Consider the following 20,790-nt stretch of genomic DNA (forward strand, 5'->3'; position numbering starts at 1 on the left):
CGCGCGTGCGCGGGCAGTAACTCTAGGCGACCGAACGATTGCAGCGGCAGTAATGGAGCGCTCGGCAAAGCTTTGACGCGTCAGGAGAAAGGGAGTAAGACCACAAGCAGAGCTTAGTACTTGCGACGATGACGGCGAGTCTACCCTGATGCGGCTCGGGCTTGGACTTCTGCAGCCTCTTGATGGTGAGGCTGAGCCACCATCCCAGGACCAGCGTGGCTGTGGCAATGCCGACCTGCTCCAGCAAAGGCGAGAGCAGCGACGTCGCCTGGAAGGCGAGAAAGAGGCACGGCGCCACGATGAAGTACAACTTGATGACGTGCATCCCGCAGGGATGGTGCGCGTGGCAGGAGGTTGCACTTTCGAGGCCACCCCTGATGGGCGTCGGTGGGCTGAGGAACGAAATGCGCTCGTGCTCACGTGAGGATGAAGAAGACGGTAATGATGATGATAAGCCTTCAAAACATGGCGTGAACCCATGTTGGGGGATGTGCCGTGAATCGGGTGGTTCTCCGCGCAGATAATGACTTCCAGAAAAGTACCATTCAAACGTAATGTGGTAAATAAAAGATTAGTTTCTAGGCAGAGCCGCCTTCTGCTTATCTTCATCAGTTTTGGTTTCTCCTTTTATATTGTAGTAGTTGTTGTTTTTGCCATTTAATTATGGGATATGTCCATGATGACGGATCAGTCAATATTCACAGAGGAAGTAAGATGGAATGGGCTGTTCTGTGTGACTCAACGTTAAGCGCTGCCATTATTTAGAAAAAAAGAAAAAACGCAACACGAATGTTTGAGAAAAGAATAGCCGATATTATATACATCCGCAACAGAACAAGAAAAAGAAGAAAACCAAATGTGTGTTTACCAGGCGTAAAAAGGGTTTCTTGAACATCTCAGCCTCTTTGTAGCAACAATGTAGTCATGCACGAACTAATATACATTTTAATGCAATGAGCATTCCTTGAGAACTTTACATAATATTTATTAAGTTCTTTTATCTGTTCGTATCTAACCTATCAAAATATCAAGCTATGATGATGATGATGATCTAACCTCTTTCGCACCAACTTGGGTCACTGGCTAATACATGGGAGAGAGAGAAAGTTCTAATGATGCGTAATGCAGAGATGTCGGCCTGACGTGCATCCCTCTAGCCAGCTACTCTGGGCTGGGGAAAGGGGAAGAGGAAAGAAAGAGGGAAGGAAGAAGAGCATGACGGGTGACGATGACGACAGAAGGAGAATGCAAAACATTTTACAAGCAATTAGGTTTACTCAAAGCCTACAGTCCAGACACGTACTTTTTAGAAAGTCAAGTGAGGCCTGGACGACCTGGATGTTAGATTTATCGTCTAGCCAAGGACCTAAAACAACGCCCTCCGACAACAGTGGGCGGTCGTGGTGCGTAAGATCATCGCTCAACATCTGTCCCTCTTGCACGTGCTGAGGGAAGTCACACAGCACGTGACCTGCAGTCTCATTCACATTGCATAGCTGACAGTCTGAAAGCTCGGAGCGTCGCATTAGGTGCACGTACCCGCACGTAAACGCCTCCCCCTGCCTAATTCTGTGCAGTAGACTGGAACAGCCGTCTTAGCGTAAGCATCGGGCTGCTTTGCTAAAATAAACGAGTTCGAAAAAAAAAATACCGTCGTACTAACTTGGATCACTGGGTAAATGACACTGGCTCTGAATCGCTCTTCAGTGAGCCACTTTGACGCGAACTTGGACCACTGGGTGCATGTAGTAGTGCATGCAGCCTTTACCATCACTAGACATCCAGCGCATCGTTTAGCACACGATGTTTGGCTCTTTGAATGGACAGTGAAGAGATACACTGAAACAGTTCAAACTCACAAAATACTCATTTAAGACTACACTGTCGTACATTCCGCGAGAATGGGTGGAACATTATAGCAGGAAATGAATGTGAAAGTACATTTTTCGTATTTATTTCGCGCTGAAACTCCAGCACCGGTACGTCAGCGATTGGGACGTCACGCATTTCAACGTATTTTGTCGTATTTGAACCTTCTTGGCTCAGTGTAACACCAAAAAACTTTCTAAGTTCAATTTCTTGCCTCCCTTAGAATGCAAGGAAGCCTATTTCTTTTTTACCGGTAAACAATTAACTAGGCCATAACAGATGCCGTCAAAATCTATGACGTCACAGCGGGCTAGTATGGGAACTTCAAAACACCATCGCCACCGACACTTTTCTTATTTTCTGCTTTTATATGTGGTTTACCAATTCTGATATTATGGTAAGAGCGACTTTTTTCGTATGGTACAAGAGTAATTTACTGTTACAGGTGAAACCGTTTCCTTCTTTAATGTCCCTTTCATCAGCCTGAGCAGATGATATGCGTACAGTGGGGTTGAAAAACGTCGCTGTGTCGGCAGGAAACGCTTGCGGGCACAGGAAAATACAACATAGTACCCAGAGCACATGAATACAGTGTTATGCTTTGTGTTTGCTTTGCGTCAAAGCACAGGTGCGCGTATTTCCTCTAGTTCACCGGCCTCTATATATTGCTCTGTTCTGAGTCATAGTGGCTTGGCGCGTTTGTTTTCCTTTCCACGATTACAAAGGGCGCGTCTGGCAAATGTATGTCATGAACACGCCTGAGAACACTGTAAGCTACACAAGGTGACGTGAAAAACTCCCGCCATGAAAACATTTCACGTGTGACTTTCAGCACTGTCTGACATGAGCAGGAGAAGGAAATGAGGAGAGAAGGCAGGGATGTTAACCAGAAATGCGTCTTGTTGGCTGGGAAAGAGGAATTAGAATAATGAGATAGAGAGAGGGAGGGTAGGAGGAAAGCCGCGAAGAGCTCGCCCATGCATGTGGAGATTGTGAGCGATTCAATGGCGTTCACATAGGCCAGTCGCCCTCAAGAAAGACAAAAGTACCATCACATCTTTGTGGGCCGACGAGCGTTGGTGATGGTTTTCAAGTAGCACCTGCACGGACAGCGGCCGATCGTCCAGTCGTCGCAATGCGATAGATAATGCTTGTCTTTCCAACTGAAATCGATGAGCAGCGGTATTTGTGTAACTGTGCTTCGTATCATTGCCTCCGAGATCTGGCGGCGCACGCCCAATCTTTGAGGTCATGCTCGTGTAATAGAGCTTCCTTCAATAATATCTGGAGAGAGCTCTGGCGCTTCGGTCGCTCAGCTGCAATGGGAATAATGAGTAGTACGTGAATTTGTCTGATCTTCTTGCTTGCAGCTTCGGACGTTCTTGTGGTTTCGTTTACTACGCCTTACCTGCGTTTGGACCCTTAAATTTCGAAGAAATCCTGCTTCACTATATGTAGAAGGCAGCAACACATTGCACACATGCATAATTATTCCAAATTGTTGGATTTATAAAAAAGTTCCATATACTTTGCAGGAAAGCCTAAACAATGTGGACAAATTCTTGAAGGAAAGAGGAATGGAACTAACAGTTAGACAGCTGTGCTACTCTTCACCAGAGGGCATCCAAAGGATTTTGAGCTGTGCTATGAACGGCATCCTTCGGGCACAGTAAAACAAGCAAAATTCCTGGAGGTTATACCAGGCAAACAACATTATTGGAATTCTCATACTAAAGCCCTTGCTGAACACATAAACTGAATAATAAATTTTGTTCACCACGTAGGAGGCCGTCATTAGGAGGGCCGGTTTCGTCACTACTAAAATTGCATAATGCACTTATAGAGCAAAACATAGCACATTCTTCAACTGTTCTGCACGGAATCTTGCGTTCATCTGGAGTGACTTTAACGAATAATATCCAGGAGCCTTAGACTACGCTTAGGCGTTCCTCGAGCGATCTCAACTTCTTTAGTAATTGCAGAGACATGTCATCCTCCATTGCCCATTATGAGGACGGCTGAAACCTGTCGACAATTCTTTCGCGTTTCGCTGCAGCACAAAAAGCCCCTACTTTAGCAATTGCGCTTATTGAGACAGACGGGGCTTGCATCAATAGTGTGAATCAGGGCACAAAACTTGCTACCACATCACGAATTTTGGATTTCGGATATCTCCTACTACAAGGCATATCGTCGCCCCGAAAATTGAATTTTCAAATGAAGGAATTATTCGCAAACGAGACATGTTTATGCTACGAACCCATCAAGTGGCGTTATAGCAAACATACTTTAGATACCCTGGTTATTTTCAAGCGTACAGAAACGGTTCTTCAAACAAATTCTTCTACAGCTGTCTTTGTCATTACAGAATGGAATCGAATACAGACGTTTGAACTGTCTCAGACGGCATCATCAACTACAAGAGAGGCTCTTGGTATATTGTGTTTGTTACGCTACATAAATTCAATGTGAAAAGGGAAACAATGGTTCATCGCTTGTCATTAGCAGGAAGCTTCGTCGTCACTTCAAGGTGACATCAGCAATCCACAAAACGTGGCGTTAGTTTATGAAACACTAAAAGAACTCACAAAAGCAAGTGAATAGAATCACTCAGTAATGTTCCAGTGGGTATCTGACCACTGTAATATCCCTGAGAGTGTTGCAGCGGACAAGGCAGATGGACAAGCGCATGTTAACAACGTCACATTTGGTCTCCCTCTAACACAAGGCGTATGACGGTACATACTAAGACAGATTTCAGCCCGCGATTGCAGAGCGACATCGTGTGGTCAGATCTTGAAATCTTGAGGTTTACTTCCCGTTGGCCTTTCGCTTCAATTTAATATACTGGATGTGATACATTGTATACTACCACATCAGATACATAAGCTACAACCGGAGCCTTTGAAACGACCATTCACCGTCTGTGGCTTGGTATAAGGTATACAAAATACATTCTCCTAAAAATTTCAAGAGCTGATAGTCCGGAATGCCCTTCTGGACGCACGGATGATGATATACAGCATCTTCTGATAGAATGTCTACGAGACGACACACAGAGACAGCGTTCAGAATGTGATTTAACGGCATTGGACCGCAGGCACTTCAGTCTCAGGAAGACCTTATAGGTCCTTGGCCAACGTATTCATCGCAGAGACGAGCGCTATTTGCCCTCCCAAGATTTCTAGAAGCGAGCAGTATTTTTGGAAACGATTGAGTGGAGTGTTCATCTTTGATAAGCTCATTATATGCGCTTAATTTCACTCGACTTTGGCCCATTCAGTGCCTGAATTCAGGTACCTTCCCTCGAACCTAATCCGTGTTTTATTACGGGCCTTGATTTAGTGTAGTTATGTGACCGGACTTTGTGTTGACTTCAGCACACTTATGTGACTGGACTATGTGTTGCTGTGTTTTTGAGTCGACCTTCAATTACAGTGTGCCATTAGTTTGTTTCTGTGACTGGACTTTGTGTTATGGTGCTTTGAAGTTAACTTTTCGTTTTAATGCTGTTCAATTAGTTCTTTTTTCCTCACATGTCCACGCAAAAAGTTCTAGCCGGCGCCAATTAAAGGCGACAACACCTCCTAAGCACCGTATAATAAGAAAAGGAGTATTTTGTTGAAAAACACCGCTTTGCAAAGTCACAAACAAGTTTGAAGCGTGAAAGTACGAAGTTTTCCGGCTTTCTTCTTCAACAGCGCAAAGAGCAAGGATGAGACCAGTGCACATACTGAGCGCTGTGTATCTGCACTCGTCCCATCCTTGTCCTCTGCGCTGTTGAAAGAGAATGATACACCAACTTGTCCAAGCTTCTACAGTGTCTACAAGTTTTTAGGAAACATCCATGTACTATCGATCATTCTCATTGCTGGTTCCTATAGACATTAACGCCCCGCCCCCTCTCATAATTGTTTGTGGGAAGATGTGCGCTCTGCGCCACCTCGACTTCGCCGCATTTTATTGCGAAAGCAATACTGCTCGCACTTTCGGCCCATCGGTGGTCGTGGCGCCTCCTTACGCAGCTGCGCGTCACGTGACCATGTGACGTCACGCCAGACCGAGAGACGGGGCGCCAGCTCGCGGCATCGATGGTGGAGGTGAAGCCTTGAGCGCCGCTGCTGCGGCGCTACCGAGGGCGCTCGCTGGTGTGACGTCACGCTAGGAGGACAAATGGGGCTACAGCTCGGCTCCTCGCAGTGGTCGGCGCGCTGCCTTGCGCTAAGTCGGATGATGTATAGCCATAAGTTTAGCAAAGGGCAACCATGTCCACACCATCAGCCGAACCAAGGCGCAGCCAAGGGTATTGCTTTAGCAATCTTCCAGGCTTTTTTTCCAGGCCAATTTTTTTTCCTCCTGTCACCCTCTTTGTGTTCTTCAGTTTCCTTTTCCTGAGCCTCGCTTGTCACCTCCTCTCTGAGGCCCGCGCGCGTTGCGTTCTTTCCCGGGCGCTATTGGCAGCAAGCGTCTGAACCTTTTCCTGTGTTTGCAGTTGGTGATGACGACCATGATTTGTTACAGGGCTGAGGAACAACCTCGGTGTACTTCATGCTGGCACACTCGGGACGCGTCACACACAAAAACTTGAAAAATGGTAATAACACGGAACACACGTGCGCGCACTGGCGCACGCACGCGCATAAAGCGCACAGATGTATAAAATCTCTTCACAAAGCATAGGTCACGTACCGAATACGAAAGCATGAATAGCACAACATAACCAGAAAGAAGAAAGGGGGGAAAATATACAGGGTTATGTCCCTTATTATAGAGAGGGTATGCGCGTAGTGCACATGGTATTTTTGCAGAGATGCAGCGAGGCAAGGAGGACATACTTTAGTGCGTTTGAGACGAGTGATTAACAAAGATATGTTTCTTCAAATTTATATTGCAGCCTTGTGGGCAGCTGTCTATTTGGCGAAGTTTGTAGCAGTCACAATTCAAAAGAACCCTACCTTTCGAATCCCGAAAAATTAAACCTAATTAGAAGTGCTCGTAATTTAGTTTTAACGCGCAATACAGGCAATACTGAAACCGAACGCGCCAGAATCGCCTGCCCTCGCTGTAGCGTCAGTTGAAAAACTCCCCGTGATGTCATCCGTGACGAAGATTTGAGCAACGGCATGCCGCCGCATATATAGTGAAAGGCGTTGCTCCATCGACCAGGCGGGATGACAGGTCATCTCACGGGCACGATGACACCGCTTAGCCTTGGTTACGCGCCATGTCTGGGAGGATTGTCGGTTTGACTCTTCGTTAAAACGATTTCTAAAGGCCAAGACGCCCTTCTGTATTTTTACTTCTCTGCTTATATAGGACAGACGGGACCTTGCGTCAATATACGATTAAGGGAGCACGAGTCACGTGATCTACACGTGGCTATGGTCAGTCACATATTGCCTTGCACTGTGCCAATGACGACTGCGCATCTGGGTTCCGCCAAGATCATGTTGTGGCAAGGCGTCGTAATCAGACAACTCGGAAGACTGTCGAGGCATGGCACAGAGGAGGAGGAAAGAACTTTATTGTGTGCCCTGCGAGTTGGTGGGGAGGGCCAAAGGGCCCGCCTAGGTGACGGCCAGGAGTTCTTGGGTCCTGGCGGCATCCTCGGCCCGCTGGACGGCCCATAATTGATCTTCGAGGGCGGGGCTGAGCAGCGCGGCTTCCCAGCGCGTGCGAAGGCTGCTGCTAGAGACCGCGTTTTCTTTATTGCTATTTAGCCCTTGGCATTCCCATAATATATGCTCCAGAGTGGCTCTGGATTCACATGTTCTGCATTTGTCCGTAGGATATACATCCGGATATATGATGTGCGAGAGCGCAGGATTCGGGTACGTCCTAGTTTGTAACTGCCGCCATGCGACAGACTGCTTTTTTGTCAATTTTGCGTGAGGTCGCGGGAATATGCACCTCTGTAACCTATAATGTTTCGTAATGTCATTATATGTTGTCATTCTGTCCTCCCACTCCCACTCATTTACCGCACCGTCACGTCCGGAGGGTGTCGGGGCGTCACTTGCGACTGCGGCTCGGTCCGTAAGCCCTCGAGCCGCGTCATGTGCCGCCTCGTTGTTGCCGTCCTCCGCGAGGGTGTGAGCGGGTGTCCAGGTGATATATATCTCTCTTTTGTAATTTTGCCCTCCTGCAAGAAGAATTCGTAGTGCCTCCGGGGAGATTCGGCCGTTGGCAAAGTTTCTTATTGCCGTCTGAGAGTCGCTGACTATCACGGTTGCGTTAGTCTGAGCTGCTGCGAGCGCTATGGCTACTTCTTCAGCTATCTCGTTACTTGTGGTGCGTATTGTCGCGCATGTCTTGCACCGTTTATCCCTATCAATTACGGCTGCCGTAAATCCCCGTCTGCGACTGTATCGAGCCGCGTCTACGAACACTGCGTCCTTGTCGCTGCCGAATTTCTTCTGTATTTGCATCGCTCTGTTCTTTCTTCTGTCCTCATTGTGTTCTGGGTGCATGTTCTTTGGTAAGGGAGGTATTACCAATCTTTCCTTTGTATCTCTCGGGATGTCCACCTTGACACCATACTGTGTGTGGTAACCTATGTCTAATCTCTCTAGGATGTGTCTGCCTACTCTAGTCTTAGAGAGGCGTTCATATTGTGCCGTACATTGCGCTTCAATGAGCTCGTCTATAGTGTTGTGTAGGCCTAATTGCAGCAACTTGTCCGTGCTGGTGCTGATCGGTAGTGCTATGGCTAGTTTGTATATTTTCCGAATGAGGCATTCTAGTTTTATCTTTTCCGCGACCTGCCATTTTAAGTACGGCGCTACGTACATTATTCTACTTATTACGAAGGCCTGTATTAACCTGATCGTGTTTTCCTCTTTCATCCCGCTATGTTTATTTGTTATCCTTCTGATTAGCCTCATGATTTGCGCTACAGTTCCCTCCAGTCTTCTGAGGGTTTCTCCGTTGTTGCCCTTGGCTTCAATGAGGAGCCCCAATACCCTGATCCTATCGACCTTGGGTATGGGTTTCCCATCGGCCGTCTTTAACTGTATCTCCTCTCTATGAGTGAGCTCTTCCCTGTAGTTGCCTGGTTTGCGACCTCTGCGAGTCGGTCTGTACAGTAACAGCTCCGATTTCTCTGCCGAGCATGTTAGCCCTGTCCCCTCTAGATATTTTTCGATTGTTTCGACCGCTGTTTGAAGCGTTTGTTCTATCTGCCCGTCACTTCCGTTTCTCACCCATAGGGTGATATCGTCTGCGTATAAGGTATGATTTAGACCCTCGATTTCTTGTAGCTTGGCTGGCAGCCCGATAAGCGCCAGATTGAATAGCATCGGTGATAAGACCGAGCCCTGTGGCGTACCTGCGCTGCCTATCTCGATATCCTCCGAAACTAGGTCCGCTATCGTGATCTTTGCCATTCTGCCCGTTAGAAAATTGCGTACATAATCGTACGTGCGTTTTCCCAGTCCTAGTTCGCCTACTCTATCCAGTATCGTTGCATGTGTTACGTTATCGAAGGCCTTTTTTAGGTCCAACCCGAGAATTGCCTTTGTCGATCTGCCCGAATCGTCTATGATCTGATGGTTTAGTTGTAACAGAGCGTCCTGCGCTGAGAGGTTTCTCCTGAATCCTATCATCGTGGGCGGGAGCGCGTCGCAGTCTTCGAGGTAGGTGGTCATCCTAACTAGGAACACGTGCTCCATGAGTTTCCCCACGCAAGAAGTGAGAGATATGGGTCTCAAGTTCTCAATTTGCAGTCGCTTGCCCGGTTTAGGTATTAACACGATTTGTGCCGTCTTCCATTGCTGCGGAATCTGCCCTGCCTCCCAGCATTCGTTAATATATTCGGTTAACTTAGCTATAGACTCATCGTCCAAGTTCCTTAGCGTTTTATTCGTTACACCGTCTAGTCCGGGTGCCGACTTGGTATTGAGTTTCTGCAGGGCTGCCCTGACCTCTGACTCGCCGATTTTGCTGTCTAATTCGTCATTTACCTGCCCTGTGTAGTCAGGGTGTACGACGGGCAGCACTTGCGAGATGTATCTTTTCTCGATTTACTTGAGGAAGTCCTGCTCTGTCCCTCGGTACGTTTGTATTAGCCGATTTATATTTTGCCTATGTGCCGACTTTGTCCCGTCCGGGTCTAACAAATATCGAAAGATGTTCCACGTTTTTGCCATTCCTATCTGACTGTCCATGTTGTTGCATTTTTCCTCCCACTGTTGTTTGCATAGCTGCTGGGCGTACTTTTCTATGTCCCTGTTCAATTTGGCTATCTTTCTACGAAGCGTCCGGTTGTGTTTTTGTTTTTTCCATCTCCGTTGCAACCCTGCCTTAGCTTCCCACATGTGTGGAAGCTTACTGTCTACGTTCTCTAGATGCGCCTCCGGCGGGACCATTTTCGTAGCTGCCGCCACATCTCCCTTTAGTTTTTCGGTCCATTCCTCAATACCTTGTGTCGTGTCGTCGGCCTCCTCCCTTATTTTCCTGAATTTGTCCCAGTCGACAATCTTAAGTGGTCTACCCTTTGTCTTGCGCGGTCCTGCCCTTACCGTTATTTCTAGTATATTGTGATCGCTCCCAAAGTCGTGTTGCGTATTTGTCCACTGCGCGTCCCGTATGTTCTTGGTGAATGTTAGATCTGGCGTAGTATCCGCGCAAACGCTGGTACCTATTCTCGTGGGAACAGATGGGTCGGTCACGAGGGTCAGACCTTCCTGCTGCGCGTCTAGCCATAGGTTCCTGCCTTTTTGAGTTTCGATTTTGTAACCCCACGCCGCGTGTTGGGCGTTAAAATCACCTCCGATCACTACCGCTCGGTTGTCCGCTATGGCTAGGGTTTTTTTAAAGAGCGATCGAAATTTATGGTGTCTGCACCTTGGACTGCTATAAATATTTAATACAAAGAGGCTGTCCTTCGTTTTCCGCATGGGTATGAGTTCTAATAGAATGTGATCGATTGACTTAACTTCCGTGTCGTGTTGAACGACCGAGTGATTTCGCTTTACCAACGTCGTTAGCGCCTTCGTCTCCCCTTCGGCTCTACCAAAGGACTTGTAACCCGACAATTTTGCCAGCCCATTTGTTTCCTGCATCATTATAATATCCGGGTTTTCTTTGTCTTTAAGGTGTTGTTGCAAAATGTATCGTTTTCGATCGTATCCTCTACAATTCCATTGCCAAATCGTGTATCTAGTTCGTCTGTCCATGGCGGCGTTACAGGTTCTCCAATCCCTCGGCGGGTACGGGGGGCCTAGTGTACGGCTTAATGGCCGTCTTAACCGGTCCCCCCCTACTTGTTTGCGGTCCCCATATTGCTAGTTTGGCTTCAAAGTCAGCCATCATTTGTTGCACTTGCTGTAGTATCGCATTTCCTAGCGCCTCCATCTTTGCCTCTATCTTCGCCTCAAGCCTCACTTCCAGTTGTTCTAGTTTAGTTTCAAATTTTGTTTCGTTCTGTTTGATGCTGGTTTCGATTTTCTGTTCAAATTCCTCCTGTCTTCCTTGGAGCGTTGTGGCTGGCTTGGGTTTCTTTACTCCGGTTTCAATCGGAGCGTTCTCGGTCTTACGTTTAATGGCGGTGAGGGCTACGTCCTCTTCCATTGCTGTCTCTTTTTCCTCCCTTATAACTCGCGAGCTTTCCTCGTTGCGTGGTACTTTCCCGCTCCTCAAACGGTCGTTCTCTTGCCTGAGTTTTTTAATTTCATCCATGAACGCAACATTGCTCTGCCTGATTTGCGCCAATTCTTTCTCTAGCGTCTTAACTCTATTTTGAAAAGCAGCCACTGCCTCCGCACGCGCCCCGGAAGCCGCGTCCGCTCAGCTCACCTGTAAGGGTCCTGCGGCGTCGTTGACGTTGCTCTTTCCTTTTGGGCTCTGCGATCTTCCTCCCCCATGTGCTCTGGTAGATTCGGTATTACTGGTCTTGGGTCTGGATCTCGATCTGGACCGCGATCTCGATCTGGTTCTATTCGACGTCGAGCGGCCCCTTTCGCTTGCCTGGAGCTTGGGGAAATCTAGTCCAGATCCGTCCTTTGTCCGATATTCCGACCGCTGTCTCCAGTCTTCCCGTCCTGGCCTGTACAGTCTTTCAGCTTCCCTTTCGTGGTACATCGTTTCTTCTTCCTCTCGTCTGACTCGCTCCCAGCGGCGCCTCTTTACCAAATACGGTAACTTGTATCTGGCATTACATCGGCGATCCGCCGTAGGATGGTCTTTGCCGCAGAGCTGGCACTTCGCTTCGCACTCGTGGTCCTGTGGCGGGTTCTCCAAGCCGCAGCCTCTGCATATCCTGCTGTTCGGGTTCGGGCAGACATCGGCTCTGTGACCAAGGCGTCCGCACTGGTAGCATATGTCTATTTGCTTCCGGTATAGTGAACACTTGACCAGTGCTCTTCCGTATCTCACGTAGTTTGGGACGTGATGCCCGTCGAAAAGGATGATGACATTCGTGGTGTTTCCCATCCTTTTGGCCATGAGGACCGTCGGATTCTTTGGTGTTACAAGCATCTCCACTATTTCTCTAGGAGACACCTCGTGCGTTACTCCTCTTATCACTCCCTTAGATATATCCTCCGGAGCCGACTCGTACGCGTTGGCTTCGAACTCCTTGTCTCCCATCCTCAGTCGAGTGATAGTCCTGTATTTTTCGGCGCGCTCCTCCGATGGCGTGCTGATCACTAGAATGTTCTGTTTGTAGTTGGCACACACCGTGTCATCTTCTGATTCCTTTCTGGGGATTCCCGCGGCGTTGGCGACGCAGCATTCTAGGCGATTGATCCCATAGTCGGTGACGTTGAAGCTGTCACGTGGGCGCACTATTATCTTGTACTCCGCCTTCGGCAAGCTGGGCATCCTGCTTGCTGCCATGATTTGTCTTGCTTTTTGTCCCTTGTTCCACCTATTACTGAATGCGTTCTCGCTGGAGAAGCGCGCTGCCTGATCCTGGGTTCCGTGAGATTTTGTCCGCTCACTGGCACATCCTCCTCTCTTCACAACACGCCAACCTGCTTCGTCCTCATACTCTTCTCTCGGTATATCATCCCCTTCGACGCTCACCGTTGCCATCTTGCAGCTCTAACCCGAAAAGAGGCGGGGCTCCAGCCACCGGGGCTCCAGCCACCAGCTTCGTTGGGTCAGGCTTAGCGGCCGTGTCGGCGTGGCGCTATATAAAGTGGTCGATGTACCGAAAATAAACGGTCCACCTACTTGAGAATGATATCAGGGTGGTCCGTGGAACTTGCACTTCCTTCTCGATAATAAGGCGTCGGTGAATTCTTCGAATGTACGCCGAGAATCATTCAAAATCTGCGGAGCCGACGCGACACAGATCCGCACTTCATTCATCGTCATCATCATTCATCGTCCTCTTTTTTTTTGCTTCGCTTCCATTGTACTTCTTATCGCCACCTTAAGACGCGGCGCAGTGCTTTAGTAAACAGCGTCACACGGCTGCTTGCTCGTAGCAGCAGTCACATGCTGCACCGTCACCTTGTCCTTTTATGCGAAGCATATTACTAGAGCTCCACCCAGCTCCTCAGGCGCGGCGGTGTCGCCTTCAATACCACGTGACACCGTGACGTCACGACAGAGGAGAAATGGGGCTCCAACTCGCGCCGTCGCTCGAGAGCTCAACCCAGCTCCTCAGGCGCGGCGGTGTCGCCTTCAATACCACGTGACACCGTGACATCACGACAGAGGAGAAACGGGGCTCCAACTCGCGCCGTCGCTCCCGGCGTCGCCCCCCGCATCGGACGCGGTGAGCGTCGAGCAACGCAGCGTTCGGCGCGACAACGATTTATTCATGAAGTGCAACGCCGCAGACACCGACACCGACGACACCGGCTTTTCTGCGACACGAGCTCCTTAACGCTGTCGCGTTAAAAAAAATAACGCTAGTATGCTTCGCATCCTGGGCGTAACCTTAGCTAAGCCACAGCCATTTTTTCCCTCAGTCACCAAGTCCGCCTTTGAGTGTAGTGCTGATTCTTTGAAAACGATATTCAGAGCGCAGCTGTCTCGTGCACGATTTGCCTGGCCTCGCCTTCACATCGCAGTATTTTTTTTTGGCGTTTTGCTCCGCAACCGCCTCAACTTTGAAACACGGGGGAAAAAAACTGCTGAGGACAATGTAGGCCAGCTGCAAACTGTTAAATATGACGTCTTCGTATGCGATACACAATTTCACGTTCGAGCTTGCACAAGTACGCAAGAAGGTATAAATTTAGGCAATCAATTTCGACTTATTAGTCAATCAGTGATAACAAACCTATTCATCGGTGTGCTCGATGTTAATAATGCTGACAAAACACTGCTGGACTCATTGTCGGACCTCGTAGCCCTATTTTTGAAGCGGCTCTGTCTGCTAGCTGGGACGCACGGTGGAATGCACACTACTGGTCTCAACTGAACGCCACCTGATTAGACAGTATAGTCATGGAACACGCTGGTCTAAACATTGGGTGCAGGATATTTAAATACAAGGATATCCGTATTTTTTGTATTTTATTGTTTGTCTCACTCTATATTTTAGCACTAACACAGAAATACGGCAGAAACGAGGCAAGAAAAGCATGCTTGTACTATGTACAATCGGACTCAGACTGCTGCATCTCAAAATATTTTTCATTCGCTGCCATTTCACCTCCCACCTACAAAACAGAAGCCGCTAACCAGGCGAGACAGTAGTGACGCAATTTGTTTACTCCCTAGCAGGTGGGAACATTTCACCATTGGCAAACATGTGCATAGGGCCAGCTAGACCGCTCCTAGTCTACTTGCGTCATCGGTTTCGCAACAAACGCGTAATCTTTTTTTGGCACGAGTTACGGACGAACAAACGGCGCCACCGTCACAAACCCACGTCATTTTCTTATCAACAATATATATTCTAGCCAAAACGCTATCTTAAGCGCACCTCTAAAGAATCGCGTGCCCAGACTTCGCTATGCTCGAACCGATCTCGGGCGCTGAAGGAAGTGGAGAGCGTCGTCGCTCGTTACTCGTAAAAGGGCACCAGGAAAAGAAAATGCATACGGGCAACTGAAAAGCTCGAGCAGATTGAACACTTCCATACTATGTATGCATAAAAGAGACCCAGCAACGGTGGACACTGGTTCCAGCAAGCGCGTCCTTAAGCCTTATACGTGCGGCCTTGGAATATAATTTCAACGTATCGCCCACTTCATGCTTCCTGGACAGAGCGGGGAAACAAGCTCACGCGTTCGTATACACCCTTAGAATAGGATGGCATTGAATGGAAATGAGAAGTCTGCCGGAATCGTGTATCGTCATGGTGCTCGAGCATACGCTTTGCGGGTTCGAAGCCACGCACCGACTGGTGAACCGTTCTTCCATTTCGAAAACCGTGGGCTTGTTGTCGTGGTGTGTTCTACTCGTGTGTACAAATGAGAAGCGCAACACACGCGCTAGTCTGTCGTTCGATCTTATGATTTGTGTGGCGTTCTGCCTTTGTTCTGATATTTGGGGAATGAATTAATTGAACGTATCAACGTATGGACGAACGATCCACCGACCGACCGACCGACCGACCGACCGACCGACCGACCGACCGACCGACCGACCGACCGACCGACCGACCGACCGACCGACCGACCGACCGACCGACCGAACGAACGAACGAACGAACGAACGAACGAACGAACGAACGAACGAACGAACGAACGAACGAACGAACGAACGAACGAACGAACGAACGAACGAACGAACGAACGAACGAACGAACGAACGAACGAACGAACGAACGAACGAACGAACGAACGAACGAACGAACGAACGAACGAACGAACGAACGAACGAACGAACGAACGAACGAACGAACGAACGAACGAACGAACGAACGAACGAACGAACGAACGAACGAACGAACGAACGAACGAACGAACGAACGAACGAACGAACGAACGAACGAACGAACGAACGAACGAACGAACGAACGAACGAACGAACGAACGAACGAACGAACGAACGAACGAACGAACGAACGAACGAACGAACGAACGAACGAACGAACGAACGAACGAACGAACGAACGAACGAACGAACGAACGAACGAACGAACGAACGAACGAACGAACGAACGAACGAACGAACGAACGAACGAACGAACGAACGAACGAACGAACGAACGAACGAACGAACGAACGAACGAACGAACGAACGAACGAACGAACGAACGAACGAACGAACGAACGAACGAACGAACGAACGAACGAACGAACGAACGAACGAACGAAAAAACGCACGCACGCACGCACGGACGCACGCACGCACGCACCGGTGTGGTTCTTCGCCCGAAAGCCGCAATGTGTTTGTAAAAAAATATACAGACGCAACGCACATCTAGGGATATATATGAAGTGACCAAGATCAATGTAAAGCGGTCAGGTAAATGCCTTCGAACTAGCCGTGATGCGTACAATTTTGCCCACTTTCGCCCTATGGAACGTGTCATTGTCATGCAATTTTTACGTTTATGCACTGCAACGTTCAGAAGCTATGCAGAAATGCAAACTCCAAATTAGGTGAATGCACAAAGGGAGACGTGTGCGCAGTGATGTCACAAGGACGAAGGCGATGTATGATGCTTGCCGAGGGAAGACCGGTAATGACAGGTCTATGCACAAGCAAAGCATGGCGCGTATCCAGCAACGTTTAGGGTTTCTGTACCTCTTGTATCCCAGTAGGACGCACCAACTCTGGAGGATTGACCAAGAACGGGCACACATGCAGTGGCACGTACCAAATGGTTAAATTAGGGAAAATGAAGTAAATCAAGGAATCCGGGAAGTACAATGCACTATTCAGTTAACAGAAAGGCGTGCGTTAGAGGTGCTAGTGAGCCGCCATCATATGTTGAAGTTTTATTCAGGAAGTTATTTTTTGTTACCCAGAATTGAGTTGCGCATTCTCGGTCAGTATACAAGTGTTGTATAAGCCACTTCGCGGGTACTTTTATATGACCTTTGTATACATATCCACAAATATATACTCTTGAATAGCAACCGACTGAATCGCCAGTAGACAGGCAGTCACACACACACACAAAAAAAGAGGGGCAAGTAGGAAAGTAGGCAAAGGAAGCATTTCTTTAATACAAGACTGGCCAAGTGTGGAGGAGGGGAGGGGGGGCGGAAGGGCTTGGAATAAATTTTCACATTTCGGGGCTCCTTGACGAATAACCGTCTCGCTGTACAAGCCAGCATCAGAACGCAGTCGGGGTGGTCGGGAAACGAATCCGCGACCACATGCTCAGCCGTACGACATGTATATTCAGCCACCCTGCACCGAACTGGGCTCGGCAAGCTCAATTCCTCTCCCCTACACCCTTCCCTCATTTCATCCTCCACATTCCCCTTGTGCACTTATAGGTTACGGAAGTCCCGGCTTCCACCATTCCGCGCAGTATTCGCAGGTGCGAAAGTGGAGACCAATTGCTCAGGTGGCACGTGTATCCACCGAAGCTCGGCACGTTTCCTACTTTCAGACAGCGTCACGTTTTCATATTTTTCCTGCGTCCTTAGAAGCAGCGCTTCAAGGCGCGTAAACAGCGTGGGCCACTCTTTCCAGGCTACCGCAGCCTCGCTCCGGCTGGCAGCTGTGACGTCATCGTTTTTCGAGGTTGGTGAGACAGCGCTGTAAAAATAACTATACGCACAGTCCGCGGGTTTGTAATTGTGCGGCCAACTTAGGAGCTTACGCTGAAGTTTTCTTTCACGACCAGTTCTTGCCCAAAAGCTTCTTTTTCGTGAATCTGGGTCCAGGAACAACAACAAACAAACGAAAAATTATCAGGAAAGGATACGAGAGCAGCTAATGATTTTCCGGGGACAACATGGAAAATGTGACGTCAGCGGCAGGCGTTCGTAGACCTTGTTTCGATAGTGCGGGCGTTGTTCGCTTTACGCTCCTTCGCCTCAACTCGGTCACGGTCAACACGCGTGTCTGGGCAAACCCCCGATAAACAGTCACCGGGTATTATCCCAGTGTGAAATACATGCACGAACAGATACAAACAAGCAGCAAAATAAAAATAGACTCCCACACTAAAGTTTTTCTTCCTTTTTTCATGTTTCGCATTTTTGAAGTTAATGGTGATTGAATGGGGGCCCGATACCTATGGAATTCACAGTCGGAAATAAATTTTCTTTATACGCGGAGAACATGATGGAAGTATGTTGCAGGTAATGGTATTTCTCACCGAGATGAAAAAAACTACCATTTTGCAAATGCATCTATCAGGAAACAACTTGCAAGCCCGGCCTTGAGGCAAGAGCCCTTGATGCAGGAGTAGAATCAATAAAAATCTTGGTGCCTTTTCAGAGTATAATATTGTGCAGATTCAGATAATATACTTCAGACAGCTCATTTTTTGACGAGCGTGTTGCCTAAGCCCCGTTTTTGAATGATTCTGTCTGACGCGTTAACTAACTCATTTTGTTGACCGCATGGTACTATGGAGAGATGGGAAGTTGCTATGCGTTTAGTGGCTATAAACGTTACGAGGGTTTCCTAATGCGCTAACTGGATTCTCGCCACTCTTACTTGTGGGTGAACAATCGGCCTTATTGTTAAATCATCTGAACTCCTGCATATTGGTGTCCAAAATTACTGGAAATGTGCCCTTAATCTTCAACACTCTGGCTCCACAGTCACATTGCCTGACCAGTCAAGCGAATTAACAATGAAAAAATGTGAGGCCAGACGCGATATCACAGGCACAAACACTTTCTAGCGCATATACTTCATTGCAACTTTACTTAGATTGGATTTCTACTTCCTCTGTTTCAGAAATTACAAGTCTTCCACAACATGTAAGGCCAACAGACAATGGCTCACCACCAATTCACCTGTGATACAAAGAATCACCATCAATTCAATCCTGTGATGGTGGTTGGTAAGCGATGTTGCGCCTAATGATGGGCAGCTCGTCAAACACTGATCCCATCATGTGCGCCCAGTGTGCACATCCCTTTTCAAAGTGATACAAGACACACCACGTTGATATGCAGTTTCCAAAACCTTTATTTTTTATTACTTTAAGATTACTTCTATAACTGCTGCGTGTACGCCATGATACAAAGATATGTTTTCCATTGTTATTTGATAAATGTTTCTTGGCCAAAGTTAAATCGACGCATCACCCGTGTACGGTAGTTTGTTGAACCGGATCGTTGATGTAACCGAAGCCAAACTCTTCCACGAAGTGGGTGAACCACGGCTTTGCTTCCGGTTTTGTGATATCTGCGTAAAAGTCTCCGACAACGACCATCGATGAGAGACTGGTGGCAACGTACGTTGATGAACGCGAAAATGCGCGCCCCTCGTAATAAATTACGTATATTGGTGGCTTTCTTTATTTGGGCATCTAGCACTGAAATGTATGTTCGCTTCCCTCCTATGCCTTATCGGGGTATGAACCACTGCTCCTGGCCCTGTACTGCTGCCAGGATCGGCCAATGGGGTTGTCTGTTGACGTGACGGACGCGAAAAAATCCCGGGATCCTAGCCATAGGCAGCTTCGCTGAAACACTGAGTCACTCTGCCTACCTCTTTCCAATATGCCCACATCCTGACTTCGCATTGTTTAAAATATTGCCGTGAACAAGCCACCAGCTTGTGCACTGAAAATTACTCATTGCGTTATCTCATTCTCGCCCTCCATCCCGTCTTGTTTCATCAAGTCCCAGCATACCATCCCCCTCCTCCAGGACCTTGATCCTCACAAGCTTTACTCTGCCGCAGTTGCATGTCGCCAGGTGAACCCATACATTAAGCATCCGGGACGCTGAGACTTCAGATTCCGGGAACCTGCGGTTTTGAGTGCTCATAATGACGCCTATGGCGCTTCCCTGAGACGGAAACACACCTCCACTTTGCACCCAGACCTTGCCACCTTTTCGTGTAGTCAGGTGACAGACGCCCGTAACACTTAGCGTCAGTACGCCCTGTCATTTGCCGCAACATTAGGGCACAACACGTGCAGAGCAAATGGCAGGCCTCTTCGTCGCTTCACATTTTTTTTGTGCGCGCCGCTCTCTTTTCACGTCACTTACACGGGCCCCGATCACCTCGTGTCTCTTGTACCCTGAGAGGATGAAATGAGACACCGTGCATGGATGAATGCGCACCCGTCTTTGAAACCTCGCTTGCTGGGTCCGTACAACAACGACGATTGCCCGAAGATGTCCCATTGCTCTTTTCAAATGCGACTCATCAGGAAGAAGCGTAATTCACGCCAACTTCTTTCGGCTGAAAAGGTTCTCACTCATTGAGGGACGAAATGTAGGAAATATCGCAACTAATGAGTCTTCAGTCCCAAAACCTTATTATCGAACTTTCACTCCGACAGCAATGGAGTCTCCTGCAAAGGAATAAGTAGCAGGAACTTTTTGGTTAGGGACCACATCACTTCACAAATAACATAGCCGGGGTTTCTGCAACATTCCAAGATGTCGGTGCAGTGAACTTATAACAAATTCGTCTCTAAAGTGAACAAGATAATTCATAAACTTCGTAATAGCGATTGCTCCTTGCAGCCGCAACCGGCGTTGCAAGATTCTGAGCGCCAGGTATCGGTGCCTCCAAACGCGTCATTCAGCGCGACATCGTCGGGGGTGTTGCAAAGCATGTGCTCCTATTGACAGCACTGCAATTTCAGCGGAGCTAAAGCTTCCTGTTGGAGGGAAGAGCATTAGCAACCATCGGCAGTGATTACACGGTGACGAAGAGCGCGTGGAACCCACAAGAAAAACAACTTCAAAACGCAAAGAGCAGGATTTCTTGGCAGGCCGGCGATGGGAAATCAACTCGCTCGAGTGCCACGACCACCCGAACGACCACGTCCGAAAAGTGGTTTTTTTCGTCCGCATGCGCCACTATGAGTCAGCGGACCTCCATACGTCACGCCGCTTAAAGTGGCTGCCTGCGTTACGC

At 48.3% G+C, this 20,790-nt stretch overlaps 1 protein-coding gene across 1 annotated transcript in view; it reads right to left on the reverse strand.

Moving 5' to 3' along the window:
* LOC135912230 (uncharacterized) overlaps positions 1-12,903 on the reverse strand; it is a 45,243-nt gene extending 32,340 nt beyond the window's left edge. Inside the window, exons 1-2 of the mRNA XM_070526524.1 lie at positions 12,027-12,903; positions 121-456 (exon numbers count right to left, since the gene is read on the reverse strand). Of these exons, the coding sequence (XP_070382625.1) occupies positions 121-456; positions 12,027-12,903 (1,213 nt within the window). The remainder of the gene's footprint in view (positions 1-120; positions 457-12,026) is intronic.
* Positions 12,904-20,790: the final 7,887 nt, after the last annotated feature.

The sequence above is a fragment of the Dermacentor albipictus genome, chromosome 10 (assembly GCF_038994185.2).
Source record: "Dermacentor albipictus isolate Rhodes 1998 colony chromosome 10, USDA_Dalb.pri_finalv2, whole genome shotgun sequence".
NCBI classification, from domain to species: domain Eukaryota; kingdom Metazoa; phylum Arthropoda; class Arachnida; order Ixodida; family Ixodidae; genus Dermacentor; species Dermacentor albipictus.